Source organism: Solanum verrucosum, unplaced genomic scaffold, assembly GCF_900185275.1.
Source record: "Solanum verrucosum unplaced genomic scaffold, falcon-dt-bn FXZP01000129.1, whole genome shotgun sequence".
In the NCBI taxonomy this organism is placed as follows: Eukaryota; Viridiplantae; Streptophyta; class Magnoliopsida; order Solanales; family Solanaceae; genus Solanum; species Solanum verrucosum.
The window spans coordinates 715,558-737,353 of NW_026020333.1; the positions used below are offsets into that span (position 1 = coordinate 715,558).

General features: G+C 32.9%; 1 protein-coding gene and 2 pseudogenes across 1 annotated transcript; 1 reads left to right on the forward strand and 2 right to left on the reverse strand.

Moving 5' to 3' along the window:
* The first annotated feature begins 14,190 nt into the window (after window positions 1-14,190).
* Window positions 14,191-18,732, forward strand: LOC125836827 (uncharacterized; annotated as a pseudogene).
* A 972-nt stretch (window positions 18,733-19,704) lies between these two features.
* LOC125836828 (uncharacterized) lies at window positions 19,705-20,465 on the reverse strand (annotated as a pseudogene).
* A 118-nt stretch (window positions 20,466-20,583) lies between these two features.
* LOC125836829 (uncharacterized) lies at window positions 20,584-21,487 on the reverse strand. The gene is made up of 3 exons (XM_049515987.1): window positions 20,983-21,487; window positions 20,687-20,761; window positions 20,584-20,600 (listed from the first exon to the last, which is right to left on the reverse strand). The coding sequence occupies exons 1-3, from the start codon at window positions 21,485-21,487 to the stop codon at window positions 20,584-20,586; spliced, it is 597 nt and encodes a 198-aa protein (XP_049371944.1).
* Window positions 21,488-21,796: the final 309 nt, after the last annotated feature.

The window sequence follows — 21,796 nt, forward strand, 5'->3', positions numbered from 1 at the left end:
AAGACAATCATTACAATGCTGGAAGAGATTAGGATAAAGATGATGAAAAGAATTGGTCAATTACGAGAGTTCTCAAACACATGGGTCACTGATATTTCTCCCATGGCTTTCAAGATTTTACAACAAAACATTAATAAGTCAATGCAGTGTAACATATCATGGAATGGAGAAAGGGGTTTTGAGGTTGTAGACAAAGGCTTTACACATTGTGTAAACATTGTTAGACGTACTTGTAGTTGCAGAGCTTGGCAGCTTAAGGGCATACCTTGTCCTCATGGTGTTGTTGCCCTACACTACAAGCAATATGAACCAATTCATTATGTGGCCAGCTGTTATAACAAGAAAACCTACCTAAGGACATATGAATATGTTATCCAGCCAATGAACAATATGAATATGTGGCCACCATCTGTTAATCCAACAGTTCAACCACCAGCAGTTAAACAGTTGCCTGGAAGACCAAGTAAAGCTAGAAGGAAAAAGGCAAATGAAACAAAGAGAACTGGTAAGCTTAGCAAATGTGGAGCTGTTATGACTTGTAGCAATTGCCATACAAAGGGCCACAATAAAAGAGGTTGTCCTATTCCTCCAACTGTTCCTACTCAAACTGCAACAACTTCTACTCAACCACAGGTAAATGTATCAATTGTCATTAATATTTAGTTGAATATATACTAATATGTTGTATTATAATAATCAGGCTAGATCGAATAATGAAAATGGTAGAGAAAGAGGAAGGGCCAAGGGAAGAGGGATGTCTCAAGGAAGCCAGGAGAACACATAGGCAATGCCTCAAGGAAGAGGTAGAGGAAGAGGAAAGGCTAAGGGAAGGGGGATGTCTCAAGAAAGCCAAGAGAACACACAAACTATGCCTCAAGGAAGAGGCAGAGGAAGGGGCACCAAAGGAAGGGGAATGCCTCAAGGAAGACACGAAAATGAAAACACAAGCAACAGAAGAGAGATGCCTCACCAAAACCAAGTGAATGAAGGAACGAATAGAGGAAGATGCAGGGGAATAGGTATGCCTCAAAACAATCATGAGAATGAAGGCACTAGTGGTGGACAATCTTCAAGACCTTTTAAAAGGTCAAGGATGGTAGGATTTGGAGTATTGATTGGTGATGATGGTTTTACAACTGTTAATGTAAGCACAACTGTTATTGGTTGGTGATGATGATTTTTCATACACTTTTACTAATCTTTGTGGTTTATTTATACAGCCTAGAATGCAAAGTAGTAGAGTTGTTGACATTGGTACAAGAGTTCCAAGGAGGTCTGATTAAGTTACTGGAGATATTGGCTATCAACCACATTTTGGAGTGAAATGGAAGGGAAAATCAGCCATTACGAGTAATAGACTTCAACAAATGAAGGGTGAAAAAGAATTCAAACAAGGTCTGCAGTTGCTGCTATTAATGAAAGCCAAAGCAATTCAACTACTAAGAAATAGTTGACTTTGTGGTTTTTTTTTTTTTTGTGTTTGGTTATTATTGTGTTATTTACACTTTTCTTGATACCAAACTATATTTTGGTGCATTATTGGGTATCAATTGTGTTTTGCCAAGTTTGTTTATGCAACTTTCTTCTTTGTGATATTTAATCAAGTTGTATCAACTTCAAACTTTCAGAAAGCATGACATGAAATTCTCATTTTGTCACAATGATTGTCATTATAATTATTCTCTTTCGATCAAGTATGAAAGGAAGTTGGCAGAAGAGATTACAATGTTTTGTATACTGTTAAATGGTCACAATATCACACAAAATAGATGTATTATACAACCAAATATCAACAAAAATAACAATGTATTACACAACCAAATAAGCTTGCCTTAAACCAGAAAAAAGAAGCAACTACAACAAACTTCCAATGTATTACACAACCAAACATAAACAAAAACAACAAATAACAACTAAGGCAATTCCAATGGCATACAACTACATTTTCCAGCATTTACATTCTTATTAATGCCTAAAATCAGAAAAAAACACTGCGACAAACACTATGATAAGCTTCCAATTCAAGATGCTACATTTCATCTTCTTCTTCTTCTTGATTAGCTTATCATGACATACTTGATCACCTTTCTTCTCCAACAATTTCATCTTCTCTTTACTTTTATAGAATTGTAATGCTTCTTCCAATTCCTTAATTCTTTTCATCAATCTTGGAATAACAGACTTGGATCGCATATCAATCTCCTCAAGATCCCTCCATCTAAAGTACTTGTATGAATTTTCCTAAAATGGGCCATACAAAGTGAATTTATTGAAACATTGAACAAAAAAAAGAGTAAAGAAATATGTATCGAACTTACACGAAAGCGTGGACAGGACCAAAATCTTCTAGCTGGGTTGTCCTCAGACTACGAGGCCTGCAATTGCATCAAGTCTCCATGTTTGCATCGCATTGTTAATGCAACATTGGATCATTCTCGTCATTACAAATGTGATTCAAGCTTGCATTTGACATCTCTCCCTCAAAACCTAATCACAAGAAATTGATTTCACAGATTTTAAACAAAAAAAAATTAAAATGAAAAATTGCAGAAATCCAGCAGCTAACAATGGAGAATTTTAGGGAAGATGGTCTATTTAATGAAGAAGCTAATTCAAATTGGGAATGCCACATGGTGGTTTAACATTGGTTGGATGTTGTTTTTTATTCCTTGACGCGCCCAACCTACGTGACAACACTAATGGGAGTGAAACGGGTCAAAATGATGTATTTATTGTGCTTTTGGATGGTTTCGTGGGGTAATAGGACTCCCGTAAACTTAAGGTGTCTACTTAAAAATAGTATAAGTTCCATGGGGTAATTATGTATTTCCTCATTAAATAATAAAAAATAATTAACCAGAATCGGACCAATCCGGAACGAAATCAGAATAAACTGGGATAAACTAGTACCGGTACACCAGTATCAAATGGTGTTACCGTTTCGTTTTGAGTACCGATTCATGGTGTCCCATTCCGTCCCGAAGACTACCGAATCGGAATAGACCAAAATGGTACCAGAACATTACCGAACCGATACCGGTACAACCCAGTCCAGTGCCCAGCCTTAGTTGAGACTGCAAGCCGGATAGGGTTTACTGGGCAACTACTGAGGGTATCACCAGTACTAACTGGTCACCAGATGCTAAGAGATAGCCATATTTGGTTTCTAGGAGGATTCGCCCGTCGGGCAACAGCACCGATGTGACTTTTCCACGAGCTCTAGTGGTGACGTATGATATACACGAAATTGGACTGAATGTGGGCACACAAATAATTTCTGAGTGGAAGGTGTTCTACCGGGGTAACAAGAAGGCATTTTTCCTCCCTGAGCTGGTGACAACGATGTGCAAGCGGGCGGGCAGGCCACTTTTGGACACCAACGAGGTACTTTATATGGATCCCTTTTTTCACCCTCTTCTGATTAGACAGGCTTCCATCTCAGGGAGTCAGAGGAGGAAGATGGACAGGGCTAGTAGCAGCCAAGCAACTGTCGAGGCGGATGACGAAGGAGAGGAAGATGACGAGGCAGATGGTACTCTCCCTACCCAGTCCCCTATTCGGTGCTTGTGTGGAGGAGGACCTGTTGGCCGTCCGAAGGAGATTGAGAGGTTCTTATCCTAGTGCCTCGACTACAGTTCCTCCCTCCACTGCCCTTGAGGTTAAGATGTTTCACCGTCAGCTGCGATTTGAGGGGAAGAAGAGACTAGAGAGGGATCGTCTGATGGGCCGGATGTGGAAGACCATAAAAATCATTTTCTCTTGCGTCGCTCCCCAGAGGGAGCTCCCCACGCTCGAGCTAGAGGACTTCCGGGAGTTCCACTGGTTGAGCGAGGCTTGGACTGGTGAGACGACCCCAGAGGACCTAGAGTCTGGTAGCGACACTTCCCATTCCCAGGGATCCTGATTTGGTTTTGCCCCTCTTGAGCATGTAATGAACAATGCTTCTAATTTTATTTTTCGTTACCTTACCTTTTTGTAAGCATATGGATGTTGGTTTTTGCTATTTTTCACAGCTAATAATTAAATGCTAGGTTTATAACTTATTGTTCTATTGTTGAGATCTGATTGAATTGCAAGGATTAACCTACTCACGATTTGGGGTCCAAATGTGTGACTAGGGAATAATAGGGGAGACAGGGCTGAGATTCTGTCTCGCCCTGTCCCGCTCTGGCGGGCTCTCTTTGGCGGGAATAATCCAGCCCCAGCGGCTCCGACGGAAGCAGTACCCAAGTCAACAATCTTCTGGGGTTCTTCTTGGTTTCTAAAGTTTTTCATTGATTTCCAGGCTAAACTAAGCATTTAGGATATCCCTCTTAACCAGGATAGTCATTGCCCATCCCGAGTCAACCCAACGGTACACACTCCAGAATCTCTTTCACATAAATCAACACCACAACCAAGAACATTCCCAGGATATGCCCATACACTCACAAGGTTATCATTAGTCACAACACATATCTAGATTTTGCTTACGAATTACATCGTAGTTTATCTAGACCCTTGCACCTAACCCAATGATGACTTTCTTTCCGACAACAAGCTCACGAAACTCAGGCAATTACGACTTGCATAGTTTCAAATATTTAGACTAGCATATTACACACATCAAATTCCAGACAACCACTACTGTGCACATAATCATAACATAGCACCCAAGAAAAGCATCTTTCACACCAATAGTTATTTCAGACAACAATATGCACACATTTACAGTTTCAAGCTACAACTCACAGACAAGTCAAAATTATTAATTAATTCGCTCCATGGATGACCATTACTGATCATCCATGCATTTATACAGCCTCTACAGCCAGATACCAATTGGAACATTCTCAGTTACAATTTACCTTGCTTGTGTCCTATTTGTCGTGACTACAATGTTCAGTTCACTTTGTTGAGATACCAATTGGAATCGGGAGATACCAATTGGAATCAACTCATACCACAAGCGACAACTCACATGAAAGAAGAGAAGAAATGGAATGAATTCCTTGAATGCTTCGTAGCTTCCTGAAGATTAGATGTGGACATCAACACACCAATCTGCAGGAGTCTATTCCACATTTGCTCTTGTACTGGGAAATCGGTAACCTGGGTTCTGATACAAATTTATCACGACCCAACCCACCGGGCCGTGCGAGCACTTACTCTAACACCTAAGCAGAAGAACCCTCGATTCCCAAATAGTTAAAGATTAAAAAAACTGGAGATAAACTAACATTCATGAGATTTTAACAAAATAAAGAGTTTTTCAACGATTCAAGTTAAAACATGTAAAGTAACTAACACCCCAGGGATCTAGTCTAAACAGGTACAAGAGCTTCTAAGATTACATAGTAATAACCAAATAACAAATGACGCAACTCCCATAACATGGAAGGAAAAATAAGAGTTGTTGGAGAATTCCTTCGTCTTCACCTATGAAACATCACTGACCCTGCAACTAGACTATGCACCAAAGGGCATAGCAAGAGTAGTATCAGTACAAACCACACGTACTGGTAGGCATCATCATTCAACCCGATACCAACCACATAATATAATAAAATCAACTAGTAGGAAACATGCGACAAAACTGTTCACTCCTCCACCTTCATATCCTCATCATTCCCGAATACATTTAGCATATACTAGTACTCTTAGCTCTAACCCCATACTCACTCCGTCCTTGATCATAACTCAACCATTCTACCTCTTGGAGGAGATTTCGTATGTAACCACCACCAACCCAACCAACCATTCACGACATAACCTTACTTATTCCACCTCACTACTCAACTCGTGACTCCATAGTACGTTCTATCAAGGCTTATTAACCATCCCCATATAAATCTCCAACCAGAGTAGTACCTAACTACTTAACACTTACAACATATCACCACCCGAATTCTCAATGGCGAGAACACAGACCACTTCTCTAAGAAACACTTAGTAACATCTGGACCCTCGGTCTCCACTTACCATATCCTATTCCGATTTGAGCCTGACCATTCAATGTTCATTCGATAAAAATATATATAACAAATAAGCACACCACCTTAATAAAATTATACATAATTATGGTTTAGCCAACAGTTTCAGAAGCATTGTACAACTCCACATTCTCAATAACAAGTAGATGTGACAAATAAATGGCCCTCTCATGGAACCCATACCCAAAATTTTAGTGTGCCGGAACATGACACCCGATCCCAATTAGTGTGTTGGAATGTGACCCCCGATCTAATATATGTATCGGAACGTGAAACCCGATCCAATGTATATGTCGAAACGTGACACCCAATCCCATCAACACAACCACAAACACATTCACACTCATAATTTACATACTCATAATCATACAATCAAGTGTTGAATCATGGCATACATTTGTTCATTCATACTAATTTCATTGGGTTTGATTATCAGTGCTTCGTTCACATTCATACACGTATTACAATGAAGCAATTACCAACATACATTACACAAACATAAAATCAAACCATCACCTACACCTAGTTCACAGGACAGAACTTCCCCTATGTTGCACATCTCACGTAACCACTAGGCATAAAGGTACAACTATCCCCTTTTTAGGTACATGAAAGCCTACACATGAATTCTACGATCACGTATCAACATACTAGGCAGTGAACATGGATTTAATTCTACTCAATCAAATAAACCTAGCCTACCTAGGCGCCAAGCAGCTACATGGGATTATGGCTCTAATTCTTGCTTCCAGACCTCGTGACGGTGGATTTGACCAAGAATTCGCAATCTATCGACATCCTTACACTATAAATCTCTTTCTGCTTCCTTCCCAAGCCTAGAGCAGTATTTTGAGGGTTTCTGGGCTGATCCTCGTCTCTTTTTGGTGTTTTTGTAAAAAGGAGAAAGTAAGGTTTCACGTCATTTAAGTTTTGTCCCATCCGTCTCGCTCTGGCGCTCCTTGTCCCGCTGGAGCGCCGTTGCCTTAGCGGCACTTATCGCGCTCTGGCGGGAGGAGGGGCCCAGTTTTCTCTCGACGTTTTTCCTTTCCTAAATAACGATGGTTCGGGTCATTACAGAGAAATATCCAAAAAAGAGCAAAATCGCAACGCAGTTCAAGTTTTTTTTAGAGTTCGAAAGTTCTCCTCTTGTGGTCCTTCTATTTTCTGCTTTGAATTCGAGTTCGAGGAAGTTCGAAGTTGAAATCTTTTGATGTTAAAGCTCTTGTTTGCTGCTCTACACAAGGTCAGTAATCTCCTTCTTTTGACTGTTAGTTTCATGTTTTTTGTTTTGTTTTGATTATGTTTGTAGTATGTAATTAGACATGTTTAGCTTTCTCGTGTGTTTAATTAGTTGTTTAGTTAGTATTCATATTTCCAATAGCTTAAATTTCCTGGTAAATTTTTTTGAGCCTTGAACTCGTCTCATATGCCTTTGGTATGATGCCTTGAGTCAAAATTAGTTTATATGTCCAGTTAATTCTTCATTTTGTAAATGTTATCTGTATATTTAGCTAAGACATAATTAGCTAGTTTCTTGTTACTGCTCTACCGCTGATTACTTGGTTCAGGTGCTAGATAAAATGTTCGGTTTTAAGCCTAAAAAATAGTTGAAGAAAGTTGTCGTAATTTCCCTTCATCCTTTCCTTTTTTCAGCACTCTATTGCTTTATTTCGATTTAAGTTTGAGGAAGGCAACTGGTGTGTTTTAAATTCTGTATTTTGTTATGCAGATTCTACATGGCGTGCTATCTCGTGTGTATATAAATTTTGTACAGCTTGTATAAGTCTATAGTTTGTTCCCCTTTTTTTCGGATCTAGTTTGTGTTTTAAATCTCATGTTCTCTGAAGTATGAGCATTATCGCTTTATTTTTCATGTTCCAAACTAACTTTCTAATTAAACTTCGACTACTATTTGATCATTGTGTTAATTATTGTAGAGTTGTGTTGAAAATATGGACTCCCATAGAGTGTCAGATAGAAGATGAGCACCTAACAGTGATCCTTATCTTGTCCTTCCTATCCCCTTTCTTATGAAAACAAATAGAGACCATACACGTTTGTTATGTCCTGTTATACCTATATATGTCAATGTTTGTTTGATTTTTAATAGGAGATGGGTCATTGAATCTTTGTTAGCTGTCGTTATGTTTGAATTGTGGCTGCCTACTAATACTATATGTCCTAGTTGCCATTTTCAATCGACTTTTCAAAACAAATTTATTAAATGAAAACTCATACTCCACTAAGCACGGACAAATTTGTTTGTGTTTGTGATAGATATAAAAGGTGTTTTTTTGGTTAAGAAATAATTTTTGAAACTAAAACAGAATAATATAGAAACCAAACAAAGTAAACATTATGCCCTACTTAATTATTGTTTTTGTCGGTAAGCATGACTTTAGGCTGCAAGAATCAAGTTTCTAAGAGGTAAAAAAAGAAATACCTGAAGATTTTTAGTATAAATAAGTCAAATCAAACATGAGATAATAAGTCAAAAATCAACTTGTTTTCCAGGAAAACATTTTCTAGGAAAACATTTTCCTTCATACCAAACACACCCTAAGGGTGTAGATTTTTAGTATAAAAGTGCAGGGATTCTTGGGCACAAACACATCCCTTTTCATGAGCATTGAAGTACATTTTTTAGCCTTAGAAATGCAGATTTTGAGGGATAAAAACTGTAGTTTTTTCCAGCATTTTTGTGGGAAAAAAATGTACTTTTCTTCTTTAGTTTAGAACACCTTTTTTTAGGATCTAAAAGTATAGATTTTTGGAACGAATCACTACACTTTGAGAGTTTAAAAGTGCAGTAGTTTGAGTCTAAAAGTACTTGAAAATACTACTTTCAAAAGGAAGAAGAAACATTATTTTAAAAGGCCAAAATGAATGTTACATGTTTTGCTAGAATTATCACGTTTTTTTAGTCTTGAAAGCTACATACAGCTTAAGTTTATTATTCCCAAGAAGGAACAAAATATTTAATAGCTTTACTTATCAACACACACTTAGGCCTTACCTTAAGAAATATAGAACTTATCATTTAAAATTCCCAAATGAATTTGAAACTAGTAATAAGGTTAAAATAATTACTTTTAGAAAATATATTTTTGAGGAAATAAATAGGGAAGTAGACCCTTATATTTCATTAACAAAAAATAAAATGTAAGTTAAGTCCCATTAGTTAGGCCTATATATTTTAACAAAATAAATGTAACTATAGAATAAGTCTAAATAGCTAGGCCTATTCTATATTCTTTACATCACCCATTTATGAGAAATATATTTGCTATTACCACTTTTTAAATCAAATATTACTATAATAGTTTAATTTCTTAACATGCTATTTCAAGATTTTAGATATGCCAATGGATTCAAAATACAAGGTACATACATATATATGTCATGCACATAAAGGTAAATTCTATATTTAATATTTAGTTTTCTCTATACATGACCTATTATTTTGTTATACTTTATATTACTTTTCTTATCTATTATCCCTTTTACAAACGTTATTTATTTATTTTTTATGTAATTTATAAATCTCTACACTTTAATATACATGTTATTTTACTACATTTAATCAATCATCAATTTTTCCCTACATATAATTAAAATAATAAATATTCATAGGTTTTAAACAACATGTGTGTACATACTAGACTTCATAATAAATATATTTAAGATCACAAACTTTATATAATATTTTAACATTTAGTATCATTATTATTCATTTTGTTTTGTTTATTTTTAGAAAACTCCTTTTTATGTATTTTCATTCAAAAATATATATTACACAAACTACTATATATTTAAACCCGACAATTATCTTATTTTATTTCCCTTTATGTCTTAATTCTATACATAAATAGAACAACAATTTTTTATATACTTTAAACTCAATAGGCATATTTTAGGATAAGTTTATATAAGATACATCTATATTTTTCAACATATAAAGTTGTCATACATTTTAAGCACATTTATTTATTTATTTTACTATGTGATAAATGTACTAGTATTCAATTTATTTTTTAGATGTATATATGTCATACCTTATATTTTACTCTTTTTCTTAAACTAACGAAATTTACTTAACATTGATTTTAAAGAAAATAAATGAATAAATTTTCCTAATTATTTTCCTAAATTGAGTTTAAGGACTATCTTCGAATAGACTTTGAGGGATGTTTAATACTTTCCCCTCGAGTAACCAAAACTCTTACTCAGAATCTCACTGGTTTAACAAATTAAACAGAATTTACATTTACATGTTTTTTAAAAAGAAATGGTTTTCCTAATATCTTCTTAAAATTAGGTGGCGACTCTAAAACAAATAATTTTCAAAATCAGAGTGGCAGTTATATTATGTTGTGAACTATTTCGGCTAGTTCGAAATAGGGTGCGAAAACAACATATAAACCAGGTCCATCACCCTGAAGTCGCTGCTATGCCATTTCCGATGAAAAAGCGAGCTTCAAAATACCAACCTCACCACCACCTCCAAACTCTAATAAACAAGTAACCTCTTTTCTTGATCCATTTTATTATGTTTTTGTTTGTCTATTTTGTGCTTGTCTTTATTTTATATTTGAGTTCATGTTTTGTATATGGATATGTTTTTGTTGTTACTATTCTCTTAATTAGAGTATTAATTTGTTAGTTTTCTTTTAATTGGAATATTATTTTGGGACTAATTTAACTTTTGAGTTGTTATCTATAATGTAGTGTTTTGTGCACATCTTCTAATTCTTGATAGTGACATTGACCATCTCTAGCTCCTCTGTTTCCATTTTATATTTTTTGTTTTATATATTAACTCCACTTTTGCTATGTTATGATTGTTGGCTTTTTCTTGAGCTATTTTTAATATCTCATGATAATGCTATTTCAATGCTAGACTGATTTGTACTATTTTCACTTTTCAATATCAATGTTGGGTTTTAAGACATTATGTAAAGTTAATTTTTATTGATTTGTGTTTGATTGTTGTTTCTTCGGAATTATTGTTAGTTAATTTATGTCATTTTTGGTATCTTTAATTGATATGGAATATATATTATATTTTAAAATTGGCCAATAGAAAAATCTCTCCGTCGTTTTTGAGGCTTTCCCATTTAAAAAGACAAAAATTTAGTTTAAGTTTATATTTTTTGTAAGTTAAAATTGGCCGATGAATAAATTATCGTTGATTTCCAAGGTCTCTCATGTTAATAAGACGGATTTTTATTTTTAAGTTATTATTTGGTTTATTCATATTTATTTATTACTAAAACTTTTACTAAGTGTCTTCATAGGTACTCAGAGTTGCTTCCCATTAAAGCTATTCAGATGGAGCTCGAATTATATTTTTTTATTCATTATTGTGTATATTATTCAGTCAGGACCCACAGTTGTGAATTTCGAAGGATACGTAATACCTTTCCTTTAGAATAACTTGAACCACCTACCTAGAATCTATTCGTAGAGATTCTGTTGAGTTAAATTATTAATTATTTTCCTAAAATTAGGTGTAGACTCCCTTTTCCCTTTTACTCTTTTTTAAAAAAAAATAATTTTAATCATTTAAAAATTAATTATTTTTTGAGTAATTGCAACGTTGCGTCTTTTAAAGGATGTCAACAGAATGGCGACTCCGCTAGAGATTTAGAGGTTTTAAACCATTATGAGTTCATTTTTTTCAAATTGAGGATACTATTCTTTTATTGTATTATTCATTATATCTTGTATTATTTTGTTGATTATTTGTACATTGTATTTGTTATTCATTCATTATTTGTTTAAATTATATGTATGTTGGTATCGCTTCATGACATAATTTTCGCCATTGGTCAATTTTTATTTTACTTAAAGGACAATTATGCGAGGCTCAGTCGTTCATTATCCAAATTATTTATCGAGATACCCTGACAAATGTAGTTGGTCATTGATGGTAAACAGTTGCTATCTTCCCCACCTCAAGTAGTCCTCTTAGGCCACCGTTCCTCTTTAAAATAAAACCGACTCTTAGTCATCTATCATAAAGCATTTATAGTGTAAACTCTATTTCCATTCAAGTCTCAATCTGTTGGAACTATGTTTGACCTGTTTCCTACTTCAACGGGATACATAGGTGCTACATCGGTTCAGTCATGTTCCCTATAGACTTCATATTATTTCAAAACAAAAGCAGGGACAAATTTTTTGAGGAGGTCTCCAAAAATTTTACAAAGGAGACAATTGCTATAAGATTGAATATCGGAGGTTGTCAAAGCTTAAACAGGGGCAAAACTTTTAAAGAAAGTCCTAAAAGAATTTCACCAAGATTGTAAGACACCAGATTTATAAGGCATCTCCCCGAGTTGGTTTGAACCGTTATATTAATTTTTTGTACATGATGTTATATTCAGTGTATACCTCTGCTTTTATTTGTCTTACATTCCATTAAAAAAAAAGAGATTTTTGTTTAACATTTTTAAAGATTGGGTGGTCCATCCTTTAATAGAACTCATTTTTTTGTTACTTTTTCTTTAAATAATAAAAAGGGTTCCACCCTTCAATGGAACTCATTTTTTTTTCTTTAAATAATAAAAGGGTTTTTTGTTAAATTTGGGTGGTCTACTCTTCAATGTGGTTCATAAATTACGTCAGTAATTATAGTTTCAGTTTTTTTGCCATAATTAATGGGACCCACTACCTCTTTGTATACCCAACCGTAAAAGACCTTTTCATGCTTTTGTATATAATTTTATACAAAATCAATTTTATCTCTCCTATCCCCATTCCATAACTTTCTCCTAAAATCACTCCTTCACTCCTATTTTGAATTTCGAATTGGGAAAATTTCACATTCTCCCTCACGGCTTGCTTTCAATTTTCGCAGGTAACCGCCAAAATCAACCCATGAATCCTTTTCTTTTCTTTTTTCCTTCTTCAGTATATGTATTATGCTTGTTAGTTTTTTCATACTTTTTAAAAAAAAAATTCATTCTTTCTTATCAGATTATAAGTTTTTCAAAATCAGAATGGATGATTCATCTCCATCTATGAGAATTACGAGAGGTATGTCATTGCATGTCAATATTGTTGACAATCCACCCTCGTTTTCAATGGGTTTAACTCAAGATTTTGGGGTTAATGTAGGGTCTATGACAAAATCTAAACAAGTTCAAGATGAACAATCTATTGAAGAATTGAGATCCAAGAAAAAAAAAAGACCCAATGGCAATTCAGAAAGTTATTAACAATGCGAAAGCTAGCGACATTAAAATTGTTGAAGGAGGAAGTAAGAGGAAAGCCATAACCAGTGATTCAGAGGAGAGTGAATCTGCTTCATCTGAAATTGACAAATCCGAAGAACATCAGGATCATCAAGTAGTGGCTTAAAACACAATTTTAGATAGAATATTTCGTTACTTATGTGCATATATACATAAAATTGTCTATTTAAGTAATATTTGTATATAGATATTTGTATATAGTATATTGCATGTTTAAATCACACATGTTTTAGTTATTTGTATATTTTCTTAGTTATATAAATGAAAGAGATAAAAAAATACTTTAAGTATAGGTATAGTTTATGCCTAAATTATATTGTAATTGTATATTGGAATTTGTATATTCTATTAGTTATATACAAATTATTTAAGTTATGTATATAATGACTTGTATATTAAGGTAATATGTATATAGTGACTTGTATATTAAAGACAATTGTATATAGTTTACAAATATAGTTTGTAGATATATACAAAAGACAATTGTATATAGGTTATGCTTAAATTATAATTGTATATTGTAATTTGTATATTCTAGTAGTTATATACAAATTGTTGAAGTTACGTATATATTGAGTTGTATATTAATGTATATATACAAAGTCGTATGAGATAGTTGTATATTTGCATATTTAAGTACCATATTCATATACACATACTAATACACAAATCTAGTTTGTAGATATATACAAAAGAATTACAAATACAAATATAGTTTATTTATACAAATTTTTAGTTTTGTATAAAATAATGCAATTATATATAGCACTTAATTAAAATATTGTTTATCTTAAAAAAAATTATAGGTAGTTAGATTTATGTACAAATACCGACAAAGAAGGACAATCAACATGCAATGTTATACACAAATCAGGATATTGCACAAGCTACAGAAGAGACTGCCCCCAAATCAATATAATTGTATATGTCTATCATCGTGTTTTGCTCAGTTGACAACAATGAGACGATGTCATGTGCAAGCATAATTGTTTAGATGCTTCATGTTGAGAGAGTTGGAAGGTAGTTCTACCAATGCAATCCTTATTTACGTAAATGGCACAATACTTCGCTTCACAATCAGGAATTTTGCAATTATTTTCGGTCTGACTTGTTCTGATAATGTTGCTGAATTTTACTTTGATATTGATCAACCCAATAGAATTATGGTTGAGTATTTTCCAGGCAAAGCTCATATCACTAAAGGTCGATTGATTGCAGATTTTAGAGCAAAGGTATGGGGCGACAATGAGGAGGATGCATATAAGTTTGAGATTCTACATTACATATATGCATTCATCATGTCTGCCGAACCTAATACAAACATCAATAGATAGGATAGACTTTGATTTGATTGAAATGGGTAGATTCATGGATTATCCTTGGGGTAAGAATGCTTTTGATGAACTTGCCAAATCAATCAACAACGAGATAAAACCTGATGGACAGTACTATAGGATTCAGGGCTTCCCCCTTCCAATGCAAGTTTGATTTTATGAATGTTGTTTGTATGTTGATTACAAGATTGTTGTCAAGGTTTCTAGCCACATCCCTAGGATTATCAATTGGGTGACCAAAATATATCATCCTCGTCTTGATTATTTCATGAGAACAATCTTCAAAGACGTCGACAATCCGGTATGTTTTGTAACTATTTACAATCAGTTTTTAGTATTACATGTTTTTATTTTATGATAATTAAAAACTGCTATGTTAAAACATCTGATTGACAAAAATATTGTTGTCAAGGTAGACACATCACCAAAATTACACAAGTATATGTATTTGATCTGGTTATATCATATTTGTATATACATATATATTTGTATATTTCTTTCTTCAATAATTGTCGTATCCAGTAAATTGTATATTTGTTTACGTACATACAAAATTATTTAAAGTCACAATTGTATATTGATATTTGTATATTTTATGATATATGCATAAACTGCTTGAAGTTTATATATATAGTTACATATATATTAAGATTTTGTATACAAATTTGTTTGACGTATTAGTATATTTTTATATTCAAGTGCTATTTTCAAATTTGTACAATGTTTGTTCTGTTAATGCAATTGGGTTATATTTTTTTTATTTATACATATGTAAATAGTTGTATATGTATACAACAATTACTTTAAAAGATTTGGTACAATAATCTAACAAATTTGTATATCACAGTTTGGTGGTATTAACTTACAATTTTTCATGTTTATGCAGATTAAGTTCAAAAATATTGAGCCAACAGCGATGGAAATTAAAATACTTCAACTTCCTCCTCCAACAGTCCAATCGGTTTCACCAGACCCGCAGATTAAGTGCTCTGATCACAATAAAGCTACAGAGTCGAACGATGATTTTCAACATCCCCCTGTCATAACCAACATAAAAGGAAAAGAGAACGTCGTCGAATGTTCCTCTCCTGTTAAGAAAAAATAAAAATAATTTGTCCCTGTTAGTCCAAAGAAGTCTTCACCAAAGGCAATTAAACTATCGCCAAGAAGATCAATGTCGCGTCAAGCCACACAACCACAATCATCCAAGATTAACACTGTTGAGAAACATAGTGATACTGGTACGTCACACACCAACAAACGTGTGGAGTAGAAAAGTGTACAAGACACAACGGAAATGGCCCAAAGAAAGAAGTCATCAGGCATCACCCTTTCGCATGATGAATTTGAAGCATTCAAAAATCGGTAATAATTCATTTTACAAATGTAAATTAGTTACAGATATTATATTCAATTATTAATTAAAACGTATTTTATTCATATAGGTAAAGGATGATTTTGCTGATTTGAGGAAAATTGTTGAAGACAACTTCAAAATTGTGTTGAAAGCCATCAATTCCAATAAATCAGATATATAAATTTTCAATTTTAATTATTTCTATATAACATAATATATAATAAATTCTAATTAATAAAGTTGTATAATTATTTTTCAGGTAAATGTCGTTGATGATCCTCAAGAATCGCCCACCGGAGATTTTCATCACCCATCCACATACTCTCCACCATCAGATGTTGGTGTTCAGCCACCAAGTCAATCAAGAAAATTGAAAGATCAAAAGGTAATATTTGTATATACTTATACATCTCTATTTTGATAAGTTATTGTATATTAATTCATTTATACACATATTGAAATGAAATTACTTGTATATACGTAAATCCAAATTCAATTATCTATAGATATAAGCTATAGATTTTTTAGTTATTTCTATATATACTAATTTAGATCACATTCCTATATATGTATACAAACATCTCACTTATTTGTATATAGAATAGTTTAGAATATATTCTGGTATAATGTATACATTTTTAGGCTACTGTTGTTGATGTCATGCAAGAAACGCATACCACGCGTTTTCATCAGTCACATACTCTCCACAAATAGGTGCTCGAATTCAGCCAATAGGTCATTCAAGTGAATTGAAAGATCACAAGGTAATTTTTATAAATTCCAATGTGTATTGATCATAAAAAACACTAAATGCTCAAAGTAATCCTAATCAGCAGCTGCGTATACATTCCATATTTTTTTTCATATTTATATACATTTTAAAATTTAGTAAGTTTTGTATATAAATAATTTTTTGGATATCTAAGTGGTCCTTTACCGTTAAGCAGGGAGATAAATTGAAAGATCCAAACCAGGATACTTCCCTCTTGGATCAAGACATGTTGGATGCTAATGTGGAAGATCAACGTGATAATGCCCTATTTGATCAAGTAATGTTGGACGCTACTGTGGAAGTTCAGCACAATGCTCGAAAGGAACATGAAATACGTTAAAATATCCACGTACATTTTAATGACAAATACACTGCTCGATCTGATGAGCTCATTGAAGATGCAAGAGAGGCCCCATTAGCTACAGCGCCTATACAAATGATATATATGCCTAATTCAAATCTGGACAAAGTTATAATTGAGACACATGTTGAATTGTTAGACCATCTTTTTCCAAGTATGAACACACTGCAAAATCTTGTATTACAAAAAACAAGTTGTAGCTGAAGAAACACCACTACCAGCTGTTAGGACTAGACGCCCAGGTCCATTCAATACATCTCCATACATGACTTCATTCGGATCGGATGCTGGTATGCATCAGTTATTTATGGTATATTTATATTTTCTTTATTAACCATACTGTATGCAGTCTGTAGATATTTATGTTCTGTACTTTTCAGGTAGTTCATCACAACATCCAGTAATTTTTTATCTGAAACATCCATTTGTTTCACTGTCTAATGAGGAAGAGGCTGATTTGTTTAGAAAATTTTGGAAATGGCTGAAAAAAGACTTACTCGTCAAGCATTACAAAAAGTAAACCATTTATTTACATTATATACAATTCTCTTTTAATTCATTCGTTAAAGATGTCTAGTTAATTTTGAATTGTTTATTGTAGGAACTACGGTGAGGATCACTACAAGAAAGGGGAGACAACATTACCAAACTTGATTAATTTTGGTGTTGTTACAATTGACGATAAGAATTGGCTCTACAATATTGAGTTTGAGCGCCAGTTGATTGATAACTCGGTATGTCTCTTATTTTATTTCTTAAAAGTGTATAAATAATATCAAATTGTATAATGTAGAACTTATACAATTATTACTTATTTTATCACAACACATAGATGTCATATTCTACTACATAAGGAAAAAGGTCAAATACTCCAACAGTAGCACATACAAATTCACAAATCTATGTTGCAATTTCAACACTGTGATACAAAATGCCTGGAATGCATATTATGAAACTGAAAGTGATTCATCTAAGGAAGTATTAGACGAGATGATTATTGATTACATCAATGTTTACAAGATGCACGCTTCTGCACCATGGCACATAGTTGATGATGTATTCATCCCAGCGTGGAGGGGAGGTTACATTGGATTCTGATTGTTATATCTTTCAATGAACGATCGTTGTATAAAGGTGTACGATTCAATCAAGAATTCACTCCACCATTCATATGTTGTTAATCACATCAAGAAGCATGCACAGCTTATCCCGATGTATCTTGTTAAGTGCGATTTTTATCAGGATAAAGATTTGAATATTTCAACTCACCCGCGATACCAAGGTCATACTCTATATGATTTCTTTGACATTGTATATGTCGAAGACATACCCCAACAACCAGATGATAGTTTGTAAGTTCATATTTCATTAAATTTAGTTCCACTTTATGTATTGTAATAACATTTGACGATTTTTTGTTTATTATTTCATAGGGATTGTGGAGTATATGTTGCAGCATACGCGGAATTTCTCAATGATGGGAAAGACATTCCAACAGATTTAGACCCAGAAGAAGTTCGTATCAGATACGCTTCATTGTTGTGGAATTACAACATTCAAAAGTTGCAAGTTGGAGCTGTCAGTGATAATGAAGCGCCTTTGAAGCCAATCAGGAATCGCACAGAAAACAACAGTACCGAAAGATTACAATGCAGTAGCTTTTTACCATATTCGTAACATGCTTTTTGTTAAGTGAACAGATTCAATTTTTGACTTAAGTTAACAATTTTATGTTACATTTTGTTTTAACTAACTCATAATATGATTCTGTTTTCTGAACGATCATTTTGATGCTATATAAATTATATTACACTATCTTTTTCTTTTTAAGTGTATATATACATTCACATTACATACATAAATATACAAACAAATTTAATATTTTTTCACTAAAACAGTTTGTTAGAACAATGAATTTAGACAGTGTTAAAACAACACATTCGTATATTATAAAATTTAGACCTCTTTGTTATTATAATAATGGAATATTACGTATATAGTTATTTGTATATCGAGTTATTATATACAAAACTGCTCGAAGTATTTGTATATCTATATATTCAAGAGATATAATCATATTGTTATTTATACATATACTACTAGTTATATATGTATATAAGTAATTACTTAAACAAATTGGTACAATTATTTGTATTTATACATATTCAAATTATTTGTATAATAGTTTGTTTTAAATCACTTTTTTTTTCATCTTAAGTTTATATATACAAACCTGCTTGAGGTATTTGTATAACCAAGTTATATATTGGTTCCTATTACTCATTATACATATACAGTTACCTATATATGTATACAATAATTATTTTAAATATTTTGGTACAATAAACTAACAATATATATTCATTTTAATTATTTTTGTATATAAACTTTGTGTACATTAAAGAGTTTAGTATAGGACACACATACATTTTGTATGTAATAGTTGTAAAATTAACAAAAAATTACTTATTAATCACATGATTCAATAGAGGAAATTCATCGAAGTATACCAAACCGAATATAGAAAGATAATATGCAATTTAAGTCATAAATCAACAGATTTAAGCACGTCAAAATAGTTTGTATAAAACTAAAATGTATTCGCATAGGTTCTCCAATTCCATTGCATAAAAAAAAAGTTATTAAACCCTAAGCATCTTGTGGCTTATTCCTACATGAACACCTATTGTGACCTGCCATTCCACAAGTGTTGCATGTATTTTTCCCCTTAGTCCTCAATAACTCTCTTGCTGTTTTTTTTTACGAGGCTTATTCTTTGGCCTGTCAGGAGGTCTTTTAAATTTCGGAGGTAATACTTCATCAGCATGTATGTTTTCTGGAATCACCCATTCAGTTACATCCAGTAAAGGATGTATAGGCATATTATAGGTCTTCAACATAGTTTTTGATTTGTATAAATCAAAGCAATAGTCATATGGTGGTAGACTTTTCCACTTCAATACAGCCCAAGCATGTTCACAAGGTATTTCCTCATATTGAAATCTCCCACAGGTGCAAGTTTTTTTACCTAAGACAGACTACATAATATCTTCCATCATCATTAACATTGTGCACATATTCAGTCGACGGTACAACCTGCTCATATATACAAAGAAAATAAAAAATAATCAATATATACTAATATGTAATATATACAATAAATTATTTATACATTACTAATTATACAATTATTCATAAATATTACCATTATTCTTGGGCTCATTGCTTTATTGTCTGTTAGTATTTCAGGATATTTTCCTATCAATGGTGTAAATGTGCATGTTGTCTCCTTCGTAGTCATGATTCCATCTTCCAAACATTAGCCTCACCTCTTCTAGAAATTCAAAGATAGGCAATTCCCTCGCTGAAACAAGTGCAACATTTATACTCTCAGGAATATTCGATGTCATGTGCCACCTTCTATGGACTTGTGCATAACACCGAGCCCACTTATCATATCCAGCTAACTCCAAATATTCTTTAACTCTTATATCTACCTTCTCTATTGTATCCATTAGCATATCAAAATCATTTTGCGTGCAAGCCTTTGCCATTGTATAGAATACACCAGTTAACTTCTCATGAGATTTTCTAAACTTTTTCTGAACATTATTCCATAAGTGCCACATACAAGCGTAATGTGGTACATTATCATATACTTTTGTAACACTCTTAATAATGCTCTCATTTTTATCTGACACAACACACATATTACTCCTCTCGCCATATGCTTCTTTAAGCTGCTCAAAAAATCATGTCCAAGCAGCAGCATTCTCTGAATCAATAATACCATATGCCAGTGGAAATATATGTCCTACAATTATACCAATATACAATTTATTTTTCATAACAAATATGTATACTAAACCGTACATATACAAACATTCACGTATATACATATACATCAATTTATGTATATACATGTGTCATCTATCGTGCTTGCTGCCACAAATGTCCCATTATATGATTCTCTCAGGTGACTACCATCCACCACAACTACTGCTCTACAATGCATAAATCTCTGTATAAATATATTCAATGCAACAAATAAATACAAGAACTCATTATTAATACTCTTTTTCATACATATATGAGATCCCGGGGAAGTAATATCCATCATATACAAATAAGCAGGTAATTTTGCATACGATCCAGCTAGTGTACCCCTCAAAGATTTCAAAGCTTTCTCTTTGGCCCTCCAAGCCAACATATAGTTAACATCAACTCCAAGATCAATCTTAACATCCTTTTTAATGTCATATGGTGTATATTTACGCTTGTGATCTACCAATTTAGGTTTCACAATCCCTCCAATCAAATTGCTAGTTGCCTGTCTTTGTGAATAAACTATATCTTTTAAAGGACATGTATGCTCTGTGTTGACTGCTCGAATTCTTAACATTCCAGATTTGTTGATATTTGATGCCTTCATTAACCATTCACATCCCTCAGAATAACATTCCAGTGTATAACTACATGATAGTTTCATCACATTTAATCAATATATATAATATTCAAATTTATTTTATATTATACAAAAAAGTAATTCATACATTTTAACATTAAAATATTTCATACATAAAATAAATTCTGAACAAATTTATTTTATATTATACAATAAAATAATTCATACATTTTAAAAGACGGTATTTGAAATGCATTACCTGATTGAATTTGATATAGCAGTTCTGTACTGAAACCTCTTTGCAATCATATATTTTTCCATAACTGCTTTCAAAAT

What these genes read in the sequence shown, in the direction of transcription:
- LOC125836829 (XM_049515987.1), bottom strand. Translation starts at nt 21,487, where the DNA reads ATGAAGGCATCAAATATCAACAAATCTGGAATGTTAAGAATTCGAGCA. An exon ending in GGCAGCAAGCACGATAGATG is followed by an intron (nt 20,762 to 20,982) that starts ACACATGTATAT and finishes GGAGTAATATGT; the next exon opens with GTGTTGTGTCAGATAAAAAT.